The sequence below is a fragment of the Diabrotica undecimpunctata genome, chromosome 1, assembly GCF_040954645.1.
Source record: "Diabrotica undecimpunctata isolate CICGRU chromosome 1, icDiaUnde3, whole genome shotgun sequence".
Taxonomy (NCBI): Eukaryota; Metazoa; Arthropoda; class Insecta; order Coleoptera; family Chrysomelidae; genus Diabrotica; species Diabrotica undecimpunctata.
In genome coordinates this window covers 114976148-114998610 of record NC_092803.1, presented here as the reverse complement: position 1 = coordinate 114998610, position 22463 = coordinate 114976148, and the positions used below count along the sequence as shown (strand labels likewise).

At 35.3% G+C, this 22463-nt stretch overlaps 1 protein-coding gene across 1 annotated transcript; it reads right to left on the bottom strand.

Moving 5' to 3' along the window:
• Positions 1–18785: 18785 nt before the first annotated feature.
• On the bottom strand, positions 18786–21953 carry LOC140434482 (uncharacterized). Its single transcript, XM_072522789.1, has 2 exons — positions 21578–21953; positions 18786–21498 (listed from the first exon to the last, which is right to left on the bottom strand). Exon 2 carries the CDS (start codon positions 20073–20075, stop codon positions 18786–18788), a length of 1290 nt encoding a protein of 429 aa, XP_072378890.1. The 5' UTR covers positions 20076–21498; positions 21578–21953.
• Positions 21954–22463: the final 510 nt, after the last annotated feature.

Below are 22463 nucleotides of genomic sequence, written 5' to 3'. Positions count from 1 at the left end.
CGAACTTCACGACCGTACATCAGGCAGGTTGGAGTCTGGCCTGTAATTTCATTCAGAGCCGAGCGGTAGGCCATTAGGAATAAATGAATGTGCTGGTCCCAATCTCTTTGATGTTCTGATACAACTTTGGACAGGTGTTTACCCATCGTTCGGTTCATCCTCTCGACCATTCCATCTGATTGAGGATGTAGGGGTGTCGTTCTGGTCTTATTCACACCAATCAATTTACAAACGTTTTGGAAAAGGGTTGACTCGAAGTTTCGCCCTTGGTCGGAGTGGATCTCAAAGGGAACACCAAATCGGCTAAAAAATTATTTAACCAGTATCTCTGCAACGGTAGCAGCTTCTTGATTTGGTATCGCATAGGCCTCAGTCCATTTCGTAAAATAATCCGTTCTACCAGGATATATTTATTTCCATCATTCGTCTCTGGAAGTGGACCTGCAATGTCGATTGCTACTCTTTCTATAAAACTACCAACATTGTAATGTTTCATGGGTGCCCTCTTTTTACCAACTCGACCATAACTGGTTGCACACAGTTCACATTTCCGGCACCATATTCTTACATCATCTTTACAGTTCACCCAATAGAACCATTCTCGAATCTTTTGCAGAGTCTTCATAATATCAAAGTGTCCACCTGATGCACTGTCATGCAACTGACGCAATACCTCTGACACTTTACTTTTAGGTATAATCAACTAAAGCTTAGATTCTGTACCATCATCGTTCTCAAAGGTTCTATACAGAAGATCATCTTTCAGCACAAGCAATTCTATTGGCTCTAGTAACACTTGAGTTCTGGACTACATGCACTAATGTCTTGCCAAGAAGGTCTTTCACTTCGACGCATCCAATCCAATAATCTTTTTATACATGGATCATCTGCTTGAGCGTCTTGTAGCTGTTGAGGCTGCTATTGATCATTAATGACGGTGGTTCGTCTCACGGGGCAAAGTCGTTCTTCTAATTTAAGACAGTGATTACAATTTGCACTGCACGGCCGTCTTGACTGAGCATCAGCATTTGAATGACTTTTTCCAGCCCTGTGTTTGATCTGTTCTAGTTTTCTAACTGTTGTATTATTTTCTTGCAATTTGCGGCGAATGTGACCTACGTCGTTACCATTCCAACATCTGGTTCAACAACACCCTTAGGAATCGATCTTAGGATATCCGCAGCATCACCTTGTAAAGCAGTAGTCAAGGAAACAGCTTTTTCTTGTTCTCTTAATGATTGGCTGTCGCAATAGCTTCAAATTGTATAAGGTATATGGAGCAAGAAGAGTTTCCATCAAATGGTGGCAATTGGTTGAATAACTTTCGTGTTAGTTATCATGGTCTCTAATTGTTTGATCTTCTCTTCTACGTCTTCCATATTGCCGTTTACATTTTTCTGTATCTTATCGAATGTTCTTGAAACTTCTTCAAATTTCTCATTGTTCTGAATACATACCTTTTTTAATTATTTGTGAAGTCCCGTGGAATCTTCTAGATACATTTTCGAAGTTCTCGTCAATTTGTCTAGCTGCTTCTTTAATCATTTGCGAGACATTTTCAAATTTCTCATTCATTTTTGTTAAAACTGTTTTTTTTGCTAATTGAAACTGGAATGTCTCTGGGCCATCTCCATTCTTGTTAAGAACATTCTTCAGTCGTTGTTGGAGGATCTTCTTGGATCTGCTGCAGTCTTCATCGCGTTCTTCTGTTTTACTGAAAGTTGTACTAATAGTATATTTGGTCAGGCACACACGTATTTTTTAAATGTTCCTTTTCTTAACAAAGATCATAGAAGGTCTGCTTATATATAAAAGTTATTATGTACTAGAATATTCTGGAGTAGTCCACCTTTAATTCGTTGGTTTGGCGGGTCGATCTCTCCCGCTCTCGATTCATCTGGAAGCTTCTCGTCGTCTCGCGATGCAACCGTTATATGGGCTACGTCGAATGCATATTCGTAACACTACTATCATCACTATCTGTCTAAAAAAGAAAATACAGATTACAATTATTATTATTAAGTTAATGCAGACATATGTATTTATTTTAGGTTCCATAGAATGAATAAGTCTGGCAACAAGTTGCAAATAACTTCAAAAACTTGTTGCAATTTGACAACTGTTTGGGAGTAATGTATGGAAAGCATATAGTTATTAAAAAAACCAGCAAAATGTGGCTCATTTTATTATAACCACAAAGGTACTTTAGCATTGAATTATTTACAATAGTTAATGCAAATTACATTTTACATGCTCACGATTACTTATATGCTCACACGGGCTCCGATGGACGGATATTAGACTGGGGATGAGAATTTAGTGAAGCCAGACTCTCAAACGAATAACTCACAACAAATTTGCCAAATTTTCGAAAACGTGTTTCGTATCCTCATGAGTTTTTTAACAACCTATTGTTATACATATTTTACTTTTTTACAACATGGTGCTGTGTTAAGACACCAAATGACAGTGTACTTTTGTTCTGTGCACATCCAACCAATGGTCTTTTAAGTGGGCCTGGTCCCTATGCCGGAATCTTGGGAAGAATCTTCTTAGATTCTAGTGCTGGCAGGTATATCTCAAATACTTTGGCAGAACTTCTTCTAAGGTTTCCCTTTCGCTCTTTTTATCTCTTTGTTGTATTCAGTTATAGTTTTCTTGTATGTTTCCCAGTTCCCCAATTCTTTGGCTTTATTTGATAGCCTCCTTGCTTCTTTTCTTAGCTGTTCCAGTTATCTGCTCGACCAAAGCGTTTGTCTTGTGAAGAAATGATTTCAAGTTACCACTCCAGATTAGTTGAATGTTTACCAACATTCAACTAATCTAGGTAAATAAAAAAAAATTGCGACGTAGTTAATTTCTAATTAACTATACTGTAGCGAGATTAAATAAAACGAGCGGTTTGAATTTATATAAATATATTTATTTATAAGTTTACAGTTCGGTAATATCTTATCAACTAACTTAACTCATAGAAGGTATGCTTATATATAAAAGTAATTATGTACTAGAACATTCTGGAGTAGCCCACCTCTAATTCGTCTCATCGAAAGCGTATCGAAGACGTGCGCTATTGAAATGCCAACTCTTCGAGTTTTCTAGATTTATCCTTCTACGAATTGTGACACATACCATGCATCGGAGATGGGCTATTTCGTTACAATAGATTGACGATACAATGAAAAAAACAGAATTATTAAATATTGTCAATATCCATAAACAAAATTATAAAAATATAAAAAATTTTCATATAGCAATATCGGAAGTAAGTTGAAAGATTAATGCATGCAATGTAAAATCGCATTAATACTAAAGAAGTCACAGTCATGATTCGGATTCAAAAAAGATTCGGAAGTCCAGTCCTCCAAGTAAGGATGTTAAACACACAGATAGAATGGTCTAACCAATTACAATATTAAGAAGTTCTAATGGACCAAAGAATGACATAGACAGCAACTGAAAACAGCGCTATAACTAAAAGCTAGATATTAAGAAGAACGCTAAGAATTAGTATTTGAAGAAATAGCAAGTTCATATACAGAGAAACCAAAGAGGTAAGGATCCTAGATAAAATTAATAAAAAGCGTATGGAATCTTCAACGAACCAAAAAATCATCCTCATGAAAGTCTAAGGAACTTGACGAACTACCATGAAAACATACCGGCAAGGCACAGAAGACCTAGACACCAACTAGTAGGGTGAAGACTCATCAACCCGAAGAGTAAAGAGAGAAACATGAAAAGGTAGTCACATAGTATTAAACGGGAGTATGAGTTAATTGGTACTGCACTGGACCTGATAAGTGAAATAGTTAGAATAGGTTTGTTAAAAAATAGGATAGGTAGGTTTAGGAGAAAAAAAAGTCAAAATCACATACACGAGACACGTCACGGCACTATTTATATACCTGGAAATGCATGCTACTACTTCGCACTGTTTAATAAAAATTTTTCTGATTTCTGATTTTCTTCGCATTTTTTGTAAATTCTGGCATGTATGATTTTAAGAAAAATTTTAAGTGCATGACTCATAAGGCTGATAGTTCGGAAATCTTTCGCACGTTTTCGCAGATCGTTTTTTAATAGTGTTACAAATGTTGACAATAGCCATTCCTCTGGGATATTACCTGAATCGTATATGACGTTAAACAGTTCAATTAACTCCTTCGTGCTCACTTCACTCATCACCTTAATAAGTTCAACGGGTATTTCATCCGGACCTGTGGCCTTACCTTTCTTAGACTGTTTTAAAGCTGCTTTCACCTCTCTTTCTAGTAGTGACGGCCCTGCCATGCAATTTATTTCTGGAAGGTTACGTCGGTAGTCCCAGAGAAGTTCTTCGATGTACATTTTCCAGGTCACCAACTTCTCCTTAACTGTCGTCGCCAGGTTCCCGTCTTTGTTTATGAGGAGGTGTGTGTTTCTCCTCTTGTATTGACCAGTGGCTTCTCGAATCTTTCGGTGGATATTTATATGATCGTGTTTCACTTGGAGCTCTTCGATTAGTTTACATTTTTCTTGCATCCATGTCTCCTTGGCTCTTCGCATTTCTTTTTTAATTGTTTGGTTGATTTCTTGCTATTTCTTCACGTCCCTGTTTTTCATTAATCTCCTTTGGTCCATCATCTGTAGAATGTCATCAGCCATCCATTCTTAATTTTTTACTCTTGTTTTCTTTCCCAGATGTTTTTTTCCCGCATTTAACATGACGTTTTTGTTCACTCCATTTTTGTTCTACACTCTGTTCTTGTTGTTTAGCGGTTTCTAGTTTTTCTCTTATTACATCTCTTACGTTCTGACGAACTACGGGGTCTTTTAGAGTGTCATAATCCAGGTTCTGTTTAGGTTTACTTTTAATGACGTTCTTTACTTTGAGTTCTATCTGGCACACTAATGGGTTTTGGTCCGGTGAGAAGTCTGCTCCTGAGAAGGTCTTCGCCGAAGTCAAGCTGTTCTTGAATCTTTTGTTAATGAGAATAAAGTCTATCTGATTTCTGATTATATTGTTGGCTGTATCTGCAGGTGACTGCCACGTATAAAGTACGCCATTCTAGTGATGTGGTTTATATATGCTCATCCACACAGCACTGTTTCGAGCCTGGCCATCTCATCTCGCTGATTCTCATCACGACGATTTTAAGTCTTTTCATTTCTTGAATGGTGTTGTGTATCTTTCTCCCTTCAAACATACTTCGAACATTCTAAGTACAGATTTTTTTAACGTTCCACGTGCACACTTTTTCTCTACTAATGTTTAAATATTGGTAAGGATTTCTTGGGTTGACGCCCTGGGAAGTCTTACATTTTCGTGTTCTTGCTCCCCTGCTGGATCTTGGTATCCGAAGTCCATGATCAGTACCTTTTCCAAATTTGTTTACAATAACTATGATGAATGAACTAAGGCCTATTTATGGGGTGGTTTCCTGTTGCCTTCCCTATCGTAGTGTCACGGCCGTTTGACTCATAATGCGAGTGGCGCCTGTGAGTATTTAGAATTAAGTCTACAGGATTTTTTTCTACTTTCTCAGAGCCTCAATCCAGTAATGACATTACTGCTGTCTAGTGCCGTATCCTCAGTTGATCCGCGGGTACTTATCTGGCTATGCCTTATTCGTACCTGTCCTGCATATCTGCAGGAACTTTCCCACTCAGCCATTGGGACGCGCCGTGTCGAGGTTGAGGACTTTCCCGCCTAGTCTGTCTTACCCAAAGTACTGAAGGGCCCCTACTCAATTCAAAGCCCCTCATCCACGCAAGTTGAGACCAGCCACGGTAGCAGGTTATATTTATTATTTCGCATTATGTGGCCTAGGTACGAGGTTATTCTTTTTTTAATCTTTGTTATAAGCTCTAACTCTCTATTTATAGTATTTAATACTGTTCGATTTGTAATGTTGTGTCCATAATATTCTGAGCATTCTGCGATAAAGCTACATTCCAACGACTTCTATCCGTCTCATGGTATTTAATTATAATGTCTAGGCTTCAACTCTATACAGAAGGACTAATCAAACGTAGTATTTAATAACTCTAATTCGGATATCTAAGCTTATTTTTCCATCATAGATAATTTGTTTCCATTTATTGTACATACTCCTATCCTATTCTATTCGTGTTTTTCGAAAAACATCTGAAGAAATAAAATGAATAGAGATACAATAGGAAATTTGTACCAAAATTGACGTATCCTGAATTAAAAAACCTGCTTGTTGATTGATTGATTTCATATCCGGAATAGCCTAATTATGTGAATCATTTTATTTCACTTTAAAATTCGTAATATCCAAACACCGATCAGTATTCACTAACCAGCATCTGGAAGAATTACTGAGAAGTGCTGTCACCAATAATTATTCACCAAATTTTATTAGAAAGAATTATCAAAAAATATAAACTAAATGTATTTAATTTTAATTTGAATTTTAATTGATATGTTTTCAGTAAATATAATTTCTGTAAAACAGACTTTTGCAGAGTTTTTAGTTCGTATTTAATTGCGGTTCGCGAAAAAATTCACATTTTGAAAAATGGTTCGCACTCTCAATGAGCTTGGTCATCCCATGTACAGACATATACCAATAAGCTGAAATATATAGGATACTTCCAATTAAAATCTGAAAATATAATAATGAGTCTGTTTACGTCACAATTAGGTTAGTATATAATAAATATTAAACACTACCTCAGTAACGATCCTATTGTTCAGTGTCCTAACTACTAATTATTTAAAGAAAATTTATAACGAAGGTTTACGATTGTACCATGAAAATTCATAACATGTTTTACATTAAGTTTTGAAGGTCTACAATGATATAATCAAATGTATTATATTACAATCACTTCTATTCAAGTTCATTGACATTTTTATTTAAAGTTTTAGCGGAACTGCGTTGTTTTTTAACATTTAAACGACTTATAAATTCAAATATTATTAATTCATTCATCCAGTATTTAAGTTGAACACATATTCCTTGTTTAAGACGGTTTTGACATCATTATATAAGAAATTCCACCAAAATTGGTCATATTCTTTGATTAATGGACATTGTTAAAAATTTTCTTCTTTAACAGCATGTTTGAAATAAAAGTAAATATTAATTTGTAATGTATTAAAAGGGAATGGAAATATATCTGTGGATTGGTATTAAAACGACTTCTCTAATTTTTAAGCTATTCATTATTTTCTTTACCTAATTTGCCTTATTGTAAATCTCTTCTTGAAGAATCAAATACTTTTAATATTATTTCCTATGTGATCAAGATATATTTTTCTTCTTTCGAGATCAGACGAGGCTCTGTTTACCTCTGGCACTTAATCGTGAGGCATCACCATCAAGGTAACCAAACCTTGTACCAAACCTTAACTGGTGCTTCGTTAAACTTTCGATTTCTTCTGGCTCAATACTGGTTTTGCCAGTGTACACTTACTTCATATTTAAAGCTCTGATTATAGGCTTCTTTTACCTATTGTAGGTGTTTTTTGCACATTTTGCGTAAATTCCGCCTATCTGTGCTTTTGCTTAAAATTGTATGCTACTACCTATGATATTCTTACGAACATGCTTTCGGCATGGCCCATGTAACGGTTCATCTCGAAAACGCTTCGAGAACCTTCGCGATGTATCGAGTGCGAAAGAGAACAACCGGTCACGGCGAATTAGAGGTGGGACTAATTTGGATTATTCTAGAATAATACTTTTGGTATATATATGTAACGATGTTATGAGTTAGTTTAGTTGATAAGAGAGTACCGAACTGTAAACTTATAAATAAATATATTTATATAAATTCAAACCGCTCGTTTTATTTTATCTCGCTACAGTTATTGTCACGGTGTGAGATTAAAAAAAATAAATTCAGCAGTGATTTTTGAAAAAGACTTTTTGAACTTTTAAAAAGTACTGTTCGTCGGGAACATCCGCGTAGTTCGGTAGTGATCTTTAGTATGCCATAGTGCCCTATGATATCTCGTATGTTGCTATACGTTCATTAATAATGAAGTTACTGTGTAGTGCCCCTTTAGTAGTTGCCATGTTTTTTTTCTATATAAATATATTCGTTATATCCGCCCCTTTTATTTGATATGTCGCATGTTAAAATTTGATGAGTTGTTTATTTTGTACACAGCTAGAGGCCTTCTTTAACTCAATAAATCAAAGCTTGCCTTAAGTAAAACTTTTTTATCTATAGTGTCCTATGATATCTCGTATGTCGCTATACGTTCATTAATAATGAAAATACTGTGTAGTGCAATTTTGGTAGTCACCTTGTTTGTTTTTTTTCTATCTGAATATATTCGTTATATCCTCCCTTTTTATTTGCGATGTCGCCTGTTAAAATTAGTTCAGTTGTTTATTTTGTACTCAGTCAGAGGCCTTCTTTAAGTCAATAAATCAAAATTTGTCTCTTCGTTAAACTATTTTTATATCTAGTGTCCTATGACATCTCGTATGCAACTATACGTTTATTAATAATGAAGACACTGTGTAGTGCCCTTTTGGTAGTCTCCTTGTTTGTTTTTTCTATCTTGATATATTTGTGATATCCTTCCCTTTCATTTAACGTATCACGCGCTCCAATACCAATAACAAAGGAGATATGATGTAATGCACTCTTAGCAATGTCGCAATGTGTGTTTTTTCTCTCAACATATTCACTACCCCCTCTCCTTTCCAATGATGTATCATACATCACGATTCAACGAACTATTTTACTCCCACGATAAAACGCTCAAAAAATGAGCAGAATGAACCTAGCATTTTCTTTTGGGATTTTACATAGGAAATTAAGCAGATACGGTATAGCAGCGTTTTTACAGGTATAGCTTTTACTTAATTTTATTTATTTTTACTTAGTTTTATTTAATTTTACCTAATTTTATTTAATTGTTATTTAATTCTACGTAATTCTATTATAATTACCAAAATAAAATTTTATTTTATTTTGGTAAAGCGTTGACGTTTGTTCACCGTCATTTTATTTTTATAGTAAGTGTATGTTTATCTTACGCATTGACATATAATATATGTATATTATATGATATTGATCTTACCTTACAATTACAGTAACCTATATGTATTACAATTTTGCGAAAAAATTAATTACTGTAAATAATGTAGAATGAATTAGCAATAAATCAACCGTATCGTTTTAAAAACAAAATATGATTGAAATTTCAAATGTTGGTAGTTAAGATTTCTTTCCTAGGTGGCGTCGATACCTTACTGGACAAATGGTGTTATTTCACATCCTAGCCTTTTATATAGATAGATTTTGGGTCAATAATAAGCATCAATGGTTTTTTTAAAACAGATATCTAGGAAAATGTACCTGATCTAGACTTGAGACTGAACTATTAGGAAATCCCTAACCTTTTCCCTTAAACCGTGCGGAAAGAGGGTAAGGTTTATTGTTCTCTCTCTTTCTCATCGTTTTACTAAATTCCAAAGTGGTATTACAATTCTACCTACTGTTATTTTTTGAAATTCTCAGATTTCAAGTAGTTAAAAGTATTTTATTGGCAAGAATTATGGAACCCCACTTCATAAATGTAATTTGGAAAAATTTAATTCCTCCAAGTTAATCCAAATATCTCTAAGTGTCTTTGGTAGACACTTTGTCTCAGGACCAGCAACTTTATGTGGAGTCGTACGATGCCATGTTATCAAATCATCTGGTAACTTTAACATCCTAATATATAAGATTAAATAATGTAAACTAAATTGTAACCTATAACTTTCAACGAGTTTTTACCCAGATATTTAGTGGCTCAAAACATGTACACCTAGACACTGATGATGGAATATGGATTCCGAAAACGTTTTGTCTTCGTGACCTAGCCCGATTGGGTTTTTTAATTATATACCTATTGTAAAGGATTTTAACAAATTTTTTTAAATAAATTTTAAGTGATTGAGGATTCGAGAACATAGTATTAGTTAATAATTTATTATGTTACTAATGTTATGTTGTGTAAATATTAAGTTCCCATAGCATACCCAAAAGCTTCTTTAAGAGAAACTTGATGTCATTATCGGTTGTATAATCCAAATGCTTTGAGCAATGTTCTGGCCTGCTCATTTAAAAGAAGATCAACAAGTCTGGCTCCAATCACATGGTAAAATCAATGAAAATAATTTATTCCAAACATGAAGAATAAATAGCTTACAGAAAATATTTTTCACTTGCTATGATGGGCGATGCAATGAGCTTATCAAGCAGAAAGATCAGTTCAAGCCAACATAGAAAATCTGGTAACGAGTCCGAAGGGGGCTTAAAACAGCAAGAATTACCTTGCTTAATTCTTAGGCACTGAAGGTGCATTTAATAATACCTTCATTCATCTATACACAGATGAAAAACAAAACTAATGACATATCATGTATATGGATAACTCAGTGTAGAGTTATATTCATAGAAACGCATGAAGCATATATCTACTTAATGTTGGATCCCATCTGGATTAGTCTTTCAAATTCTAAAGATTTTTTTCTGCCGAATTGACCTTAGTTTGAAATAGGCCCTGGGACTTCTTGGGGTTTAAAATCAATTGGGCAGCTTCAAGTCAATTAAAAACATGATCGAAATTCTTCAGATAATCTTGCAAAGTCTGCTTCAAGACAATTATGTCGTCTAAATACATCAGGCACGTTTTTTAAGATAACCCTCTCAGCACATTTTCCTTAAGTCTTTCAAATGTTGCAGGAGCATTACAGAGTTCAAATGGTATACCATTGAACTGTTACAATCCAGATTCTGTGGTGAAAGATGTATTCTCCTTATCTACCGGGTCCGATTCTACCTGCCAATATCCAGACGTCAGGTCCAAAGGATAAAACAATTTACTTCGAACCAATGTTACGCCGGGCTGGCGTAACAATAGTTTTGGTTCCTCGCGCCCTAGTGTTTTATTCGAATTCTTATTTTAAAACTAATGTAAATTCTAGATCAGTTATTTTTAAAGAGCACATCTTATACTTAATATGCTTTTTAGAAAGATCTTTAATAATTTAATATATTTATATATTCTATGATTTTATAAGATATTGTTTCACCCATCCTTTGGATTGTTTACAAATCGTTCCAGTCCAAAAATTTCTTTAATTGTACTCAATGTTTTATTTCAATTATTGGTGTAATTGTGTAGGTAAACTATCATTTTAAATAGAACTTATTCACCCGAGTGGTTAGTGTAATTAATGAATATATTACCGTTGTTTTTTTCGTTTCCTGAATACTACCAGACAGTGAAATGCTTGTAATTGCCCTAATTTGATTCCGTTATCACTTTCGAGTTGTTTGTTGGGTGATTTAATTTTTAAATGGATAAAAGATAAACAAAAATCAATATATTTGAGGTTTTATCAATATTTGTTTAATTGCGTCATTAATGTTGTACATTTTAAAGAAAGATTGGGTGTTAAAAATCATAGGCGTACTAACGATTGTACCCTCTGGATGATCGATTGAAGGTTACACAAAGAACGGTACTAGGCTCGGGCTTCAGTCTGGTAGAGGTATCTTGGTCGGGGTTCTTGTTACAGCTCAAATATCACGGATCAATTAAGGAAGTACTTACGACACAAAGACAAGAAGTTAGAAGAGAAGATAAGAGATAAGAGAAGAAAAGTTATTTGGGCACCACCCTATTTTTAGAGGAACAGGGAAACCTTAAGGCATAGAGAATACGATAATGAGAAAGATAAGATACAGTTAAGATACGCGAGAATAAAATAAACCGTGAGAGAAAAGGTATCTTGATCGTGCGGTACACACTCAATATTTCGACACAGATACACTAATTATACGATAAAACAAATAACATAAATCAGTAAAAATGCCTGAAAGAGATACACCATGCACAATAATATATATTCATATCATAACAATAAAAATAAAAAGCAAAAGGTTCGTCAACAAAATTATATTGAGGTATATAAAAAAATACACTATAACAATCTTTACGGCACAGTTAGATGACACGAGATAAGTGATTGATTAATTTATAATCGAATAAAAACAAAAAATATTTTTTTTGGGAAAGTAATTCTGCATAACGTAGTATTCTCAAGAATAGAAGAAAGCAAGGGACATTATAATAGTCAATATTCGTCAAACAAATTATTATTATGCCTTGAGAACACTTAAACGTTTACCAAAAAATTTTTTTATTGAATGTGATCACCTCAAATCTATATATGAAATTTAACATAAATATACCCTACATTAATATAAAAGAAATGGTCCGTAATTTATACATATATTATATCGTAGGTTCAAACTCATAATAGTTCGTTCCGTTTAACCATAAACAGCAAGGTCACTAAACTAAACGTTATAAATCAAATTCTTACGGTTTAGGTATCAAAGTTGAGCTTTAGTCAATAAAATTTACTACTCACAATTAATATGCCACAGGTGGATACAGATAGTGGCGTTAGGCCTTCAATAAAGTCACTTGACACTTGGTCCTCGGCAACAGGTAGCTACAGCAACGAATTACGGTTTTCAATCCGTCTCGGGTTGATTTCGGCAGACGAGAAGATAAACAGCCAAACAGGAATAGCACAGGTAATAATCGGTAGTAGAGATGAATGATGAATAATGCACAATGAATAGTGAATATTAAATAATGGCTAATGGCTAATGGCTAATCGTTAATGGCTAATGGTTAATCGGCAAACAGAAGTGACCTCGTTCCTTCGAAGTGGAACACGTCTGTTGGACAAAAGAGAAAATATTTAATATAGGACTCACTGTGTAAAGATAAATAAGGGTGAATTGAAAATCCACTTACCGCCGATTGTCGAAGATAAGACCGCTTGCCACAGGAACCAACTTGGAAATGAATATCGGATTGTGAATTTAGAAGGGCTTAGACAAGCGAAGGTTGAAAATAGGGAAGGGATATTGGCTGAAGGATGCCACGCGAAATTGACATTAAATATCCGAGATATTGGGGTTCATTTTCGTAGCGTTTACCAATAGAAAGTAAAGTTTCTACGAAAAACAACTCTTCTGATTTTCTGAGAAGGTAGCTCGGAGATTTCACAATAGGTCCTTTTTCCTTTGTTATTAGGAAAGATTTTTATGTAGCAAAACAAGATAAAAAGAAGAAGAAACATTTGGCGAAGTTATTTCTTTGTTAAAAAAAGGCGTAACAAAACGAAGGTATGCAGGCATGGGCGGCGTGAAAATAGTTTATTAAAGGGAATAATTTAAAGAAATTATGAACATGCTTCACAGCCCTTTCCACGATGTAAACTGGGTGTACTGAGTTTGCATCGGAACTGTGAAACAAGGAAGCATGGGAGAACTATCGTAAAGACAAGTTGAGAAAAACAAGGAAAGTTTACGTTACTACGATAACACATACGTACAATATGACCAAGTAACATTATAACATAACATAAACGATACACTAAATAGTATCTATCTAACACAATAGACAAAACATAAAAGTAATTCTACAAGTTTTACAAAAGTTATAAAGGTATATGCTTAATAATTATAATTTTTACAAAAGGTATGAAAGTACAAGCTTAATGAATTTATTTAACCTATATAATATTTTTATACAACTATGTTAATATATACACTTATGTGTCAAAAGGTATAAGAGGGTATCCGCTCGATATTGTTACAGCAAAATAGGACACGTAAGGCAAACAAGGCAATATGGAGATCGTTAAACAATGAGCGAGAGAGTGAGTTCGTCGCGAGATTGTTAACGTGAGGCACCTTGGTTTAAATAACACTGTATCAATAGATAGTCCGAGTATTTTGCTTAGATATCATCACTAGAAAGATAGACTTAACCTAGTTTCAGTGGTGTAAGAAGATAGCTAAAAATCCATATAACGGTACTTATTGAAATATAAGCGGTAATAATAGACGATTAATATGCCAACGTTTTTCGTAACCCGGCATAAAGGTAATAAGACTAATGTTAAGTTTTGGTTAGGTAGGTAGGGAGTTTGTAACTAACAAGGAGAATTGTAATGAGGATTTGCGTACTTAGTATCTCTTAATGATTATCAAAAGTCTATGCAGTATTAACAAGAGATTGAGATTTAATAGAGTTAAAAATTATATTTCAGTAATGTGGTTGCAAAAACCCGAGGTTTAGGAGCAGGGGGTACATATGGTACATAATTTTTCAGGTGCACATAGGGTATTTATTCTGGTATTGATGGGACTAACCTCTTAGGCACCAAAATTAACACTAAGAGAGTCATTTAATTGGCCTCATTCCGGTTGAAGAACGACTGAATTCTTACCACAGATGGTCAATAGAAACTAGGATCCAGATACTATTTTCGGCGAGTCAACTGGCGAACGTCCGCTAACATCAGTCCTAGCCTTCCTCAGTGCCTAGTATCTCTGGCAGATGCTGATCTCTATGACGAAAAGGGGTAGAGAAGATGTTATTTCTATGTTGGGTCTCACATCAAAAGTTAAACCAAGTAGGAAAGAGAGTACTACACGATTTGGGAATTCTAAACACGACAGAGATGTCACAGCCGGACAGTGTGTTTAGGGATTTAGGGGAAGTCTTGTTAGAAACACTGTATCAGTAAAGATAAGGTATAAGGCAATTGTACTTTTTAGAAGGTAAAGGCAAGAAAATCTTAGGTTTTCTTAAATAAGGTAGTCCTTAATTATTCCATTTGGAGTCAAGGTAGTTTTATTCAAGATACGATATGTTTCCAATTTTCTTTGGAAGGTAAGGTGTGTTTCTAACAGATAAGGTACCCTTCAATTTTCATTTGAAGGTAAGGTAAATCTTTTCCAATTTTTGTTGGAAGATAAGGTATATTTTCAACAGATAAGGTACCCTTCAATTTTCATTTGAAGGTAAGGTAAATTTTTCGTTGGAAGGTAAGGTATATTTCCAACAGGTAAGATATCCTTACATTTTTATTTGAAGATAAGGTAAAAATTTTTAAATAAAGGTAACACGATAAGATTTCTTCGCTTGTAAGGACTACAGCACAGCCTATATAACGATTATTTTATCAACGCAATGAGGTAAGGTGTGTTATAAGATAGGACGAAAAATTTAAGGTAAATCGCATGACGTCGAAAGTAAAAATAAAGACATAGATAAGTAGAAATCAAAGCAATTAAGACTAACCATGAATTATAGGGGTCTCAACAAACATCAATTTACATGGACAGGTAAGATACATCGGTAGAAAGACATGAGAGGTGTTTTCACGAATCTTGTTACAACAATGTATGTATGAGTGTCAGATAAGAAATAGTAGGAAATAGTAAAATAACCGTTTTTACTACAGACGTATTATAACATATATAGATATGGGAGGTAAAAGTTCCTAGTCAATAAAGTTAGATGTGGGCGTTAGACGACAGTTACAAAAGGTATAATATATATATTTCTAGCATGGTAAATAGTTATTCTTGCTCATTTTCTGAGACTTCGGAATCAAAAGAGTCACTATAACACGGCTTTAAATCTTTTATATGCCAGCGTCCAGCATTAGTACCATCTTCGTTTTTTATTTGATACACCAGACGAGAGAATTTTTTAGATATTGTACCCTTGACATACTTGGGAGCAAGCTTAGACATGAAACGTTTTGGAGCACTACTAAGAACAATATTTTTGCGCCACACGGTATCACCAACAGAAAATTGAACATCTCGTTTGCGGAGATTATAGTATTTGGCATTTCTTTCATAGGCTTTAGATAGGTGGGTTTGGACTTCCTTGAAGACAGTTGACAATCCAGTTATTTCAGAGGCATATTCGTCTCTGTTACCGGGAGAGAATTCGATATTTTGGAGCTGGTCATGGGGACGATTATAATAATCTCCTAATAAGGGAACGTTGCGGGCAAAATTCAGAAAAGCTGGGGAGTGTTGAGTAACTTCATGGCGGGCGGTATTAATAGCTTGTTGAATTTTAAAAATTTCTCTATCCCATTCGGAATGTTCGGTAATATAGCTGCGAATAGCGGTACAAATGGTACGATTACTTCTTTCTACGAAGTTGCATTGGGGGGAATAAACGGCAGTGAACCAGATTTTTTGAACTCTGTATTCATGACAAAGATTCTTAAGAATTTTGCTATTAAAATTAGAGGCATTGTCGCATATGATGTGTTGGGGAACACCGAAAGTTAAGAAAACATTATTTTCTAGGAAGTTAGCGACATTCTGAGCGGTAGCTTTGCGTAGGGGTTGTATTAACGTATATTTAGAGAACCAGTCAGTCACGACGAGTAACCAAGAGAAACCTTTTTTACTGCGCGTGAGGGGACCGATAAAATCAATAGCAATTATTTGCCACGGGAACTCGGCTTTCTTCTGATTTCCCATTAAACCCATTTGAGGAACATTTGGAGCTTTCTGTGCTCCACAGACTTGGCAAGAACGAACGTATTTGAGGACGTCTCTCCTCATCTTCGGCCAGTAAAATCTCTCTTTGACCCGGGATAAAGTTTTAAAATAGCCTAAATGGCTACAAGTAGGAGGTTCATGACAGGATTTGAGAACGTCGTGTTTCTGGGGAGAAGGTACTAAAATTTTCCATTCTATTTCGTTAGATTTAAAAGGTAGACAGGTAGGTACATACTTATAAACATATTCATTTTCTACTTTCCATTGGGGGAAGTTATCTGGATTAGCGATAATTTTTGACCGTAAGTTATCATACCAGGGCTCGATTCTATTTAGATCAACATCGAGAGAAGCTAATTCGGGACTTACAGGAGTTTCGTCCAGAGGGACTTGTTCGTGCATTCTACTGAGTGCATCCGGTACTTTATGGCAGGATCCCTTTCGGTGAACAAGAGTAAAGTTATGTTGTTTGAGGCGCATGGCCCAACGACAAAGACGACCAGAGGGATTTTTGAGGGTAGTCAACCAGAGAAGGGAATAGTGGTCAGTGATGACGGTGAACTTGGTTCCTTCAACGTACGGACGAAATTTTTCAATGGCGAAAAGGACGGCAAGGCACTCACGTTCTGTGACAGAGAAATTTCGCTCGGCTTTAGTCAGAGATCGACTAGCGTAACATATAACTTGTTCGCTATCATCTAATTTTTGCGTCAAAACAGCTCCAACTCCAGTATCACTGGCGTCGGCTTGAACGACGAAGGGTTTCGAAAAATCTGGTTGAACCAGTACGGGGGCAGATACTAAGGCTTGCTTGATTAAGATAAAAGACTTTTCAGCTTCAGGATTCCAAGTAATGGTTTGTTTCTTTTCTTTTCCTTTACCCTTTAGGAGATCGTTTATTGGAGAGACAAGGGTAGAGAAATTTTTAATAAAACGGCGGTACCAAGAGCAAAGTCCAATGAAGCGTTTAATTTCGGTAGTGTTTGTAGGTCTGGGATAGGTTATCATAGCAGATATTTTTTCGGGGTCCGACCGAAGAGAATTATCACCAACGATATAACCGAGAAACTTAAGGGAAGTTTTGAAGAACTCGCATTTATCTACGTTAATGGTAAGATTTGCGTCCTTTAGCTTTTCTTTAACTTTAGAAAGAAGAGAGATATGTTCTTCAAAGGTAGGGGAACATACTATTATATCGTCAAGATAACAAAAAATAAAGGGTTCGAATTCAGGTCCGAAAATTGCATCTACCAGACGTTGTTGTGTTTGTGCTGAATTACACAAACCGAAAGGCATAACGGTAAATTGGAATAACCCTCGACCTACTACGGCGAAAGCAGTTTTTTCACGAGATGATTTTTCCAAGGGGATTTGCCAGAAAGCTTTCTTAAGATCAATAGACGAGATAAATTTTGCACCTCGTAAAAGAGAGAGGATCCTATCGATATTTGGAAGCGGGTAGGTGTCATGTTTAGTGACATCGTTTAAAGTACGACCATCAAAACAAAAACGAAATTCGTCATTTTTCTTCCTAACCAACAAAACGGGTGAACACCAAGAACTACAACTGGGTTCTATCACACCTAGCTGGAGCATTGAATCTAGTTCCTTATTTAAGATATTCGACATATATGGAGACATAGGGAAAGGACGTCGCTTGAATGGTTTTGAGTCGCCGGTATCTATTGTCATTTGAATTTTATTTGTGCGGCCTATACCTTCAGCGCTACTAACTTCGTTAAAGTTATTAATAATTTTGTTCGCTAAGGTACGGTCGGTTGGACTAAGAGATTCTAACGAACAAAGATGCGGGAAGATAGCTTCTGGATTGGCCATAGGAAAAGGATGATTTGGTTTGTCGGACTTAGTATTCCATTGGTTGGTATTAAAATCAATTGAGAGACAAAATTGTTCAGCAAAATTACTTCCAAGGATAAAAGAACACGGTAAAGAAGGCACTACAAGGCATTGAATTACTCTAAAGACATTATCGGCAAGAATAGGTAAATCTATGAGACCAGTTACTTTTTTATTGGAACCGTCTGCTAGAGAAACTGTCGAGTTAACGGATTTATTTATTGGAATTTTATTTTGATTAAGAAAAGCGAGACCTTGTTGTCCGGCACACGTAATGGAACAACCGGTATCCAATAGTACAGTAAAATCTTGATTGTAGATATTTACAGATATGTAGGGTCTTTTATCAGTCTTTTTAGAGATCACAAGGGGACAGACTTTATTATGAGAAGGAAGACGATAGAAGTTTCTAACTTCCGTAAGGTAATTTTTCCACTCATTTTCGGTAAAGCGGTAGGAGTTTCTATTCTGAATTCTATTTGAAGAATAACTGGAGGATCGGGAGATATCGGACTTTTTGGGATGTCTGGGAATAGAATAGCCGATAGTATTTATTCCGTACGTTAGTTTTTTGGAGGATTACAATTTGTACATTGTGGGAAGGTAACTTGAGATTTTCCACATCGATAACAAAATATTTTCCTCGGACGACGACATTCACGGTGACTGTGTCCTTTGCCTTGGCAATTCCAACACGCAGTGGAAGAGTTTGGCTTAGAAGTTAAGGGAGGTACGTAATTCTTGCCTGAAGAACGGTTCGTGGGAAAGGTATTACTAGAAGAATTGTTTCTGGACTGAAAATGTCTCGGAGGGTTTCTCTGGGCATCCCTTTGGTTTTCTACGCTAGAAATAGAAGGAGGGTCACGTTTGAAAACTGAGGCAGCATTTATTTCGACGGTATTAATGAGAGAAGATAATTGGTCTACGGTATCCACCGTACTAGTGGCTATCATAGTAGAATATTCCGGTAGGAGATTTGAACGAATATAAGAGATTATGGTTTTTTCGGAGGGCTGTCTCGGTAATCTCTTTATTAAATTAAGTATGTCTGCTTGATACAGAACGAAAGGTTCATTTTTTCTTTGCTTACGGCTTTTGATCTGATCCCACAGTTCGTCTTCATAGCCATGCGGAAGGAATGTGAATTTAAGTAATTCGACCAGTTGTGGCCAAGAGGTAAGTTTAGATTTAACGCTGCTAAACCATTTAGCTGCGTTACCTGAAAAAAATTCCACGGCAGATCGGAAAAGTATCGCATCGGGAATATCACGCGATTCAGCAAGATTTTGAATTTTTTCCAAGACACTAAATAGATGCTTAGGATCACCGGAAAATTTAATATTCCAATCACCTACATTGACAGGAGTATTAACATGGACGATAGGGTTAATGGCTGGCATAGGAGCTTGTGAAGTTAAAGGTATATATGCAGGATTCGAGTCGGTAGTGATTATTTTATCATCTAGGTTTGCTTCTAACAGAAGGCAGGTAGAGATAGCTTCGTCTTTAAAATTCGATTCCACAGGTTTCTGTGGATCTGGGGTTAGACGTTGTAGTCTTAGGGAAAGATGCAATAAATGGGCCTTTGTTCTTTTGTAGACAGAATCACTAGGGTTTCCTTCAAATTCAGAAATAAGATTTTCGACTTCGGAAAAGATAGTTTCGATCTGGCTTGATTCATCTTCAAAGATAAGGGGATTTTCCGTTAGATCGATAATCGGAGTGGCTTTCTGAAGGGCTTTCTTAAGGATAGATTTTTTTTCGGAAAGAGTTCTATTTGACTTAATACCTCTGATTTTCAGTTCGTAATCGATCTGATTTACCTTGAGATAAGAGATAACAGAAGAATCCATTTTTAAACTCGTTTAGATAAAAAATAGTCGAGAGAAGAGAAGATACTTATATTTGAAGACTGCGTTGCGGTGCTATTTTTTACCATTTAGCTACCACATTGGACGATATTTTCTTGCTGTTAGCTACCACATTGGGCGCCATTCTTTTCTGTGTACCCTCTGGATGATCGATTGAAGGTTACACAAAGAACGGTACTAGGCTCGGGCTTCAGTCTGGTAGAGGTATCTTGGTCGGGGTTCTTGTTACAGCTCAAATATCACGGATCAATTAAGGAAGTACTTACGACACAAAGACAAGAAGTTAGAAGAGAAGATAAGAGATAAGAGAAGAAAAGTTATTTGGGCACCACCCTATTTTTAGAGGAACAGGGAAACCTTAAGGCATAGAGAATACGATAATGAGAAAGATAAGATACAGTTAAGATACGCGAGAATAAAATAAACCGTGAGAGAAAAGGTATCTTGATCGTGCGGTACACACTCAATATTTCGACACAGATACACTAATTATACGATAAAACAAATAACATAAATCAGTAAAAATGCCTGAAAGAGATACACCATGCACAATAATATATATTCATATCATAACAATAAAAATAAAAAGCAAAAGGTTCGTCAACAAAATTATATTGAGGTATATAAAAAAATACACTATAACAATCTTTACGGCACAGTTAGATGACACGAGATAAGTGATTGATTAATTTATAATCGAATAAAAACAAAAAATATTTTTTTTGGGAAAGTAATTCTGCATAACGTAGTATTCTCAAGAATAGAAGAAAGCAAGGGACATTATAATAGTCAATATTCGTCAAACAAATTATTATTATGCCTTGAGAACACTTAAACGTTTACCAAAAAATTTTTTTATTGAATGTGATCACCTCAAATCTATATATGAAATTTAACATAAATATACCCTACATTAATATAAAAGAAATGGTCCGTAATTTATACATATATTATATCGTAGGTTCAAACTCATAATAGTTCGTTCCGTTTAACCATAAACAGCAAGGTCACTAAACTAAACGTTATAAATCAAATTCTTACGGTTTAGGTATCAAAGTTGAGCTTTAGTCAATAAAATTTACTACTCACAATTAATATGCCACAGGTGGATACAGATAGTGGCGTTAGGCCTTCAATAAAGTCACTTGACACTTGGTCCTCGGCAACAGGTAGCTACAGCAACGAATTACGGTTTTCAATCCGTCTCGGGTTGATTTCGGCAGACGAGAAGATAAACAGCCAAACAGGAATAGCACAGGTAATAATCGGTAGTAGAGATGAATGATGAATAATGCACAATGAATAGTGAATATTAAATAATGGCTAATGGCTAATGGCTAATCGTTAATGGCTAATGGTTAATCGGCAAACAGAAGTGACCTCGTTCCTTCGAAGTGGAACACGTCTGTTGGACAAAAGAGAAAATATTTAATATAGGACTCACTGTGTAAAGATAAATAAGGGTGAATTGAAAATCCACTTACCGCCGATTGTCGAAGATAAGACCGCTTGCCACAGGAACCAACTTGGAAATGAATATCGGATTGTGAATTTAGAAGGGCTTAGACAAGCGAAGGTTGAAAATAGGGAAGGGATATTGGCTGAAGGATGCCACGCGAAATTGACATTAAATATCCGAGATATTGGGGTTCATTTTCGTAGCGTTTACCAATAGAAAGTAAAGTTTCTACGAAAAACAACTCTTCTGATTTTCTGAGAAGGTAGCTCGGAGATTTCACAATAGGTCCTTTTTCCTTTGTTATTAGGAAAGATTTTTATGTAGCAAAACAAGATAAAAAGAAGAAGAAACATTTGGCGAAGTTATTTCTTTGTTAAAAAAAGGCGTAACAAAACGAAGGTATGCAGGCATGGGCGGCGTGAAAATAGTTTATTAAAGGGAATAATTTAAAGAAATTATGAACATGCTTCACGATGATAAACCTAAACGTGTAGTTTGAGATTTGTTGATTGCATCAAATAATTGTTTGCAAATTTAATATTTTTACAAAAAATATAATACACTAATAAACAGATACTCCTCCTTTGCTTTTTAATTAGTATCACCCTTTGCCTTTTGATTTTTAATTTTTAATTATAAATTGTTCTTCTCAGTCTCGATTTAATCCAGTACATTTTGTTAATATTGCTAATGATTTTCTGCATATAGGTTTGCTCCTTTAAAGCTATGACTGCTATGACTTTGTTCTAACCGGTTTTCCGCTCCAAATTTGTTTTTCAGGGCAGGTACAATTTCATTTCATAATTATAGCTTGTTAAATTTCCTTTTTTAATTAATTGAGTGCCCACTATACCCGACCACACATTTATTCATTCTGGTCTTGGAGTATGGTTTTCACGCATCCAGTGTAG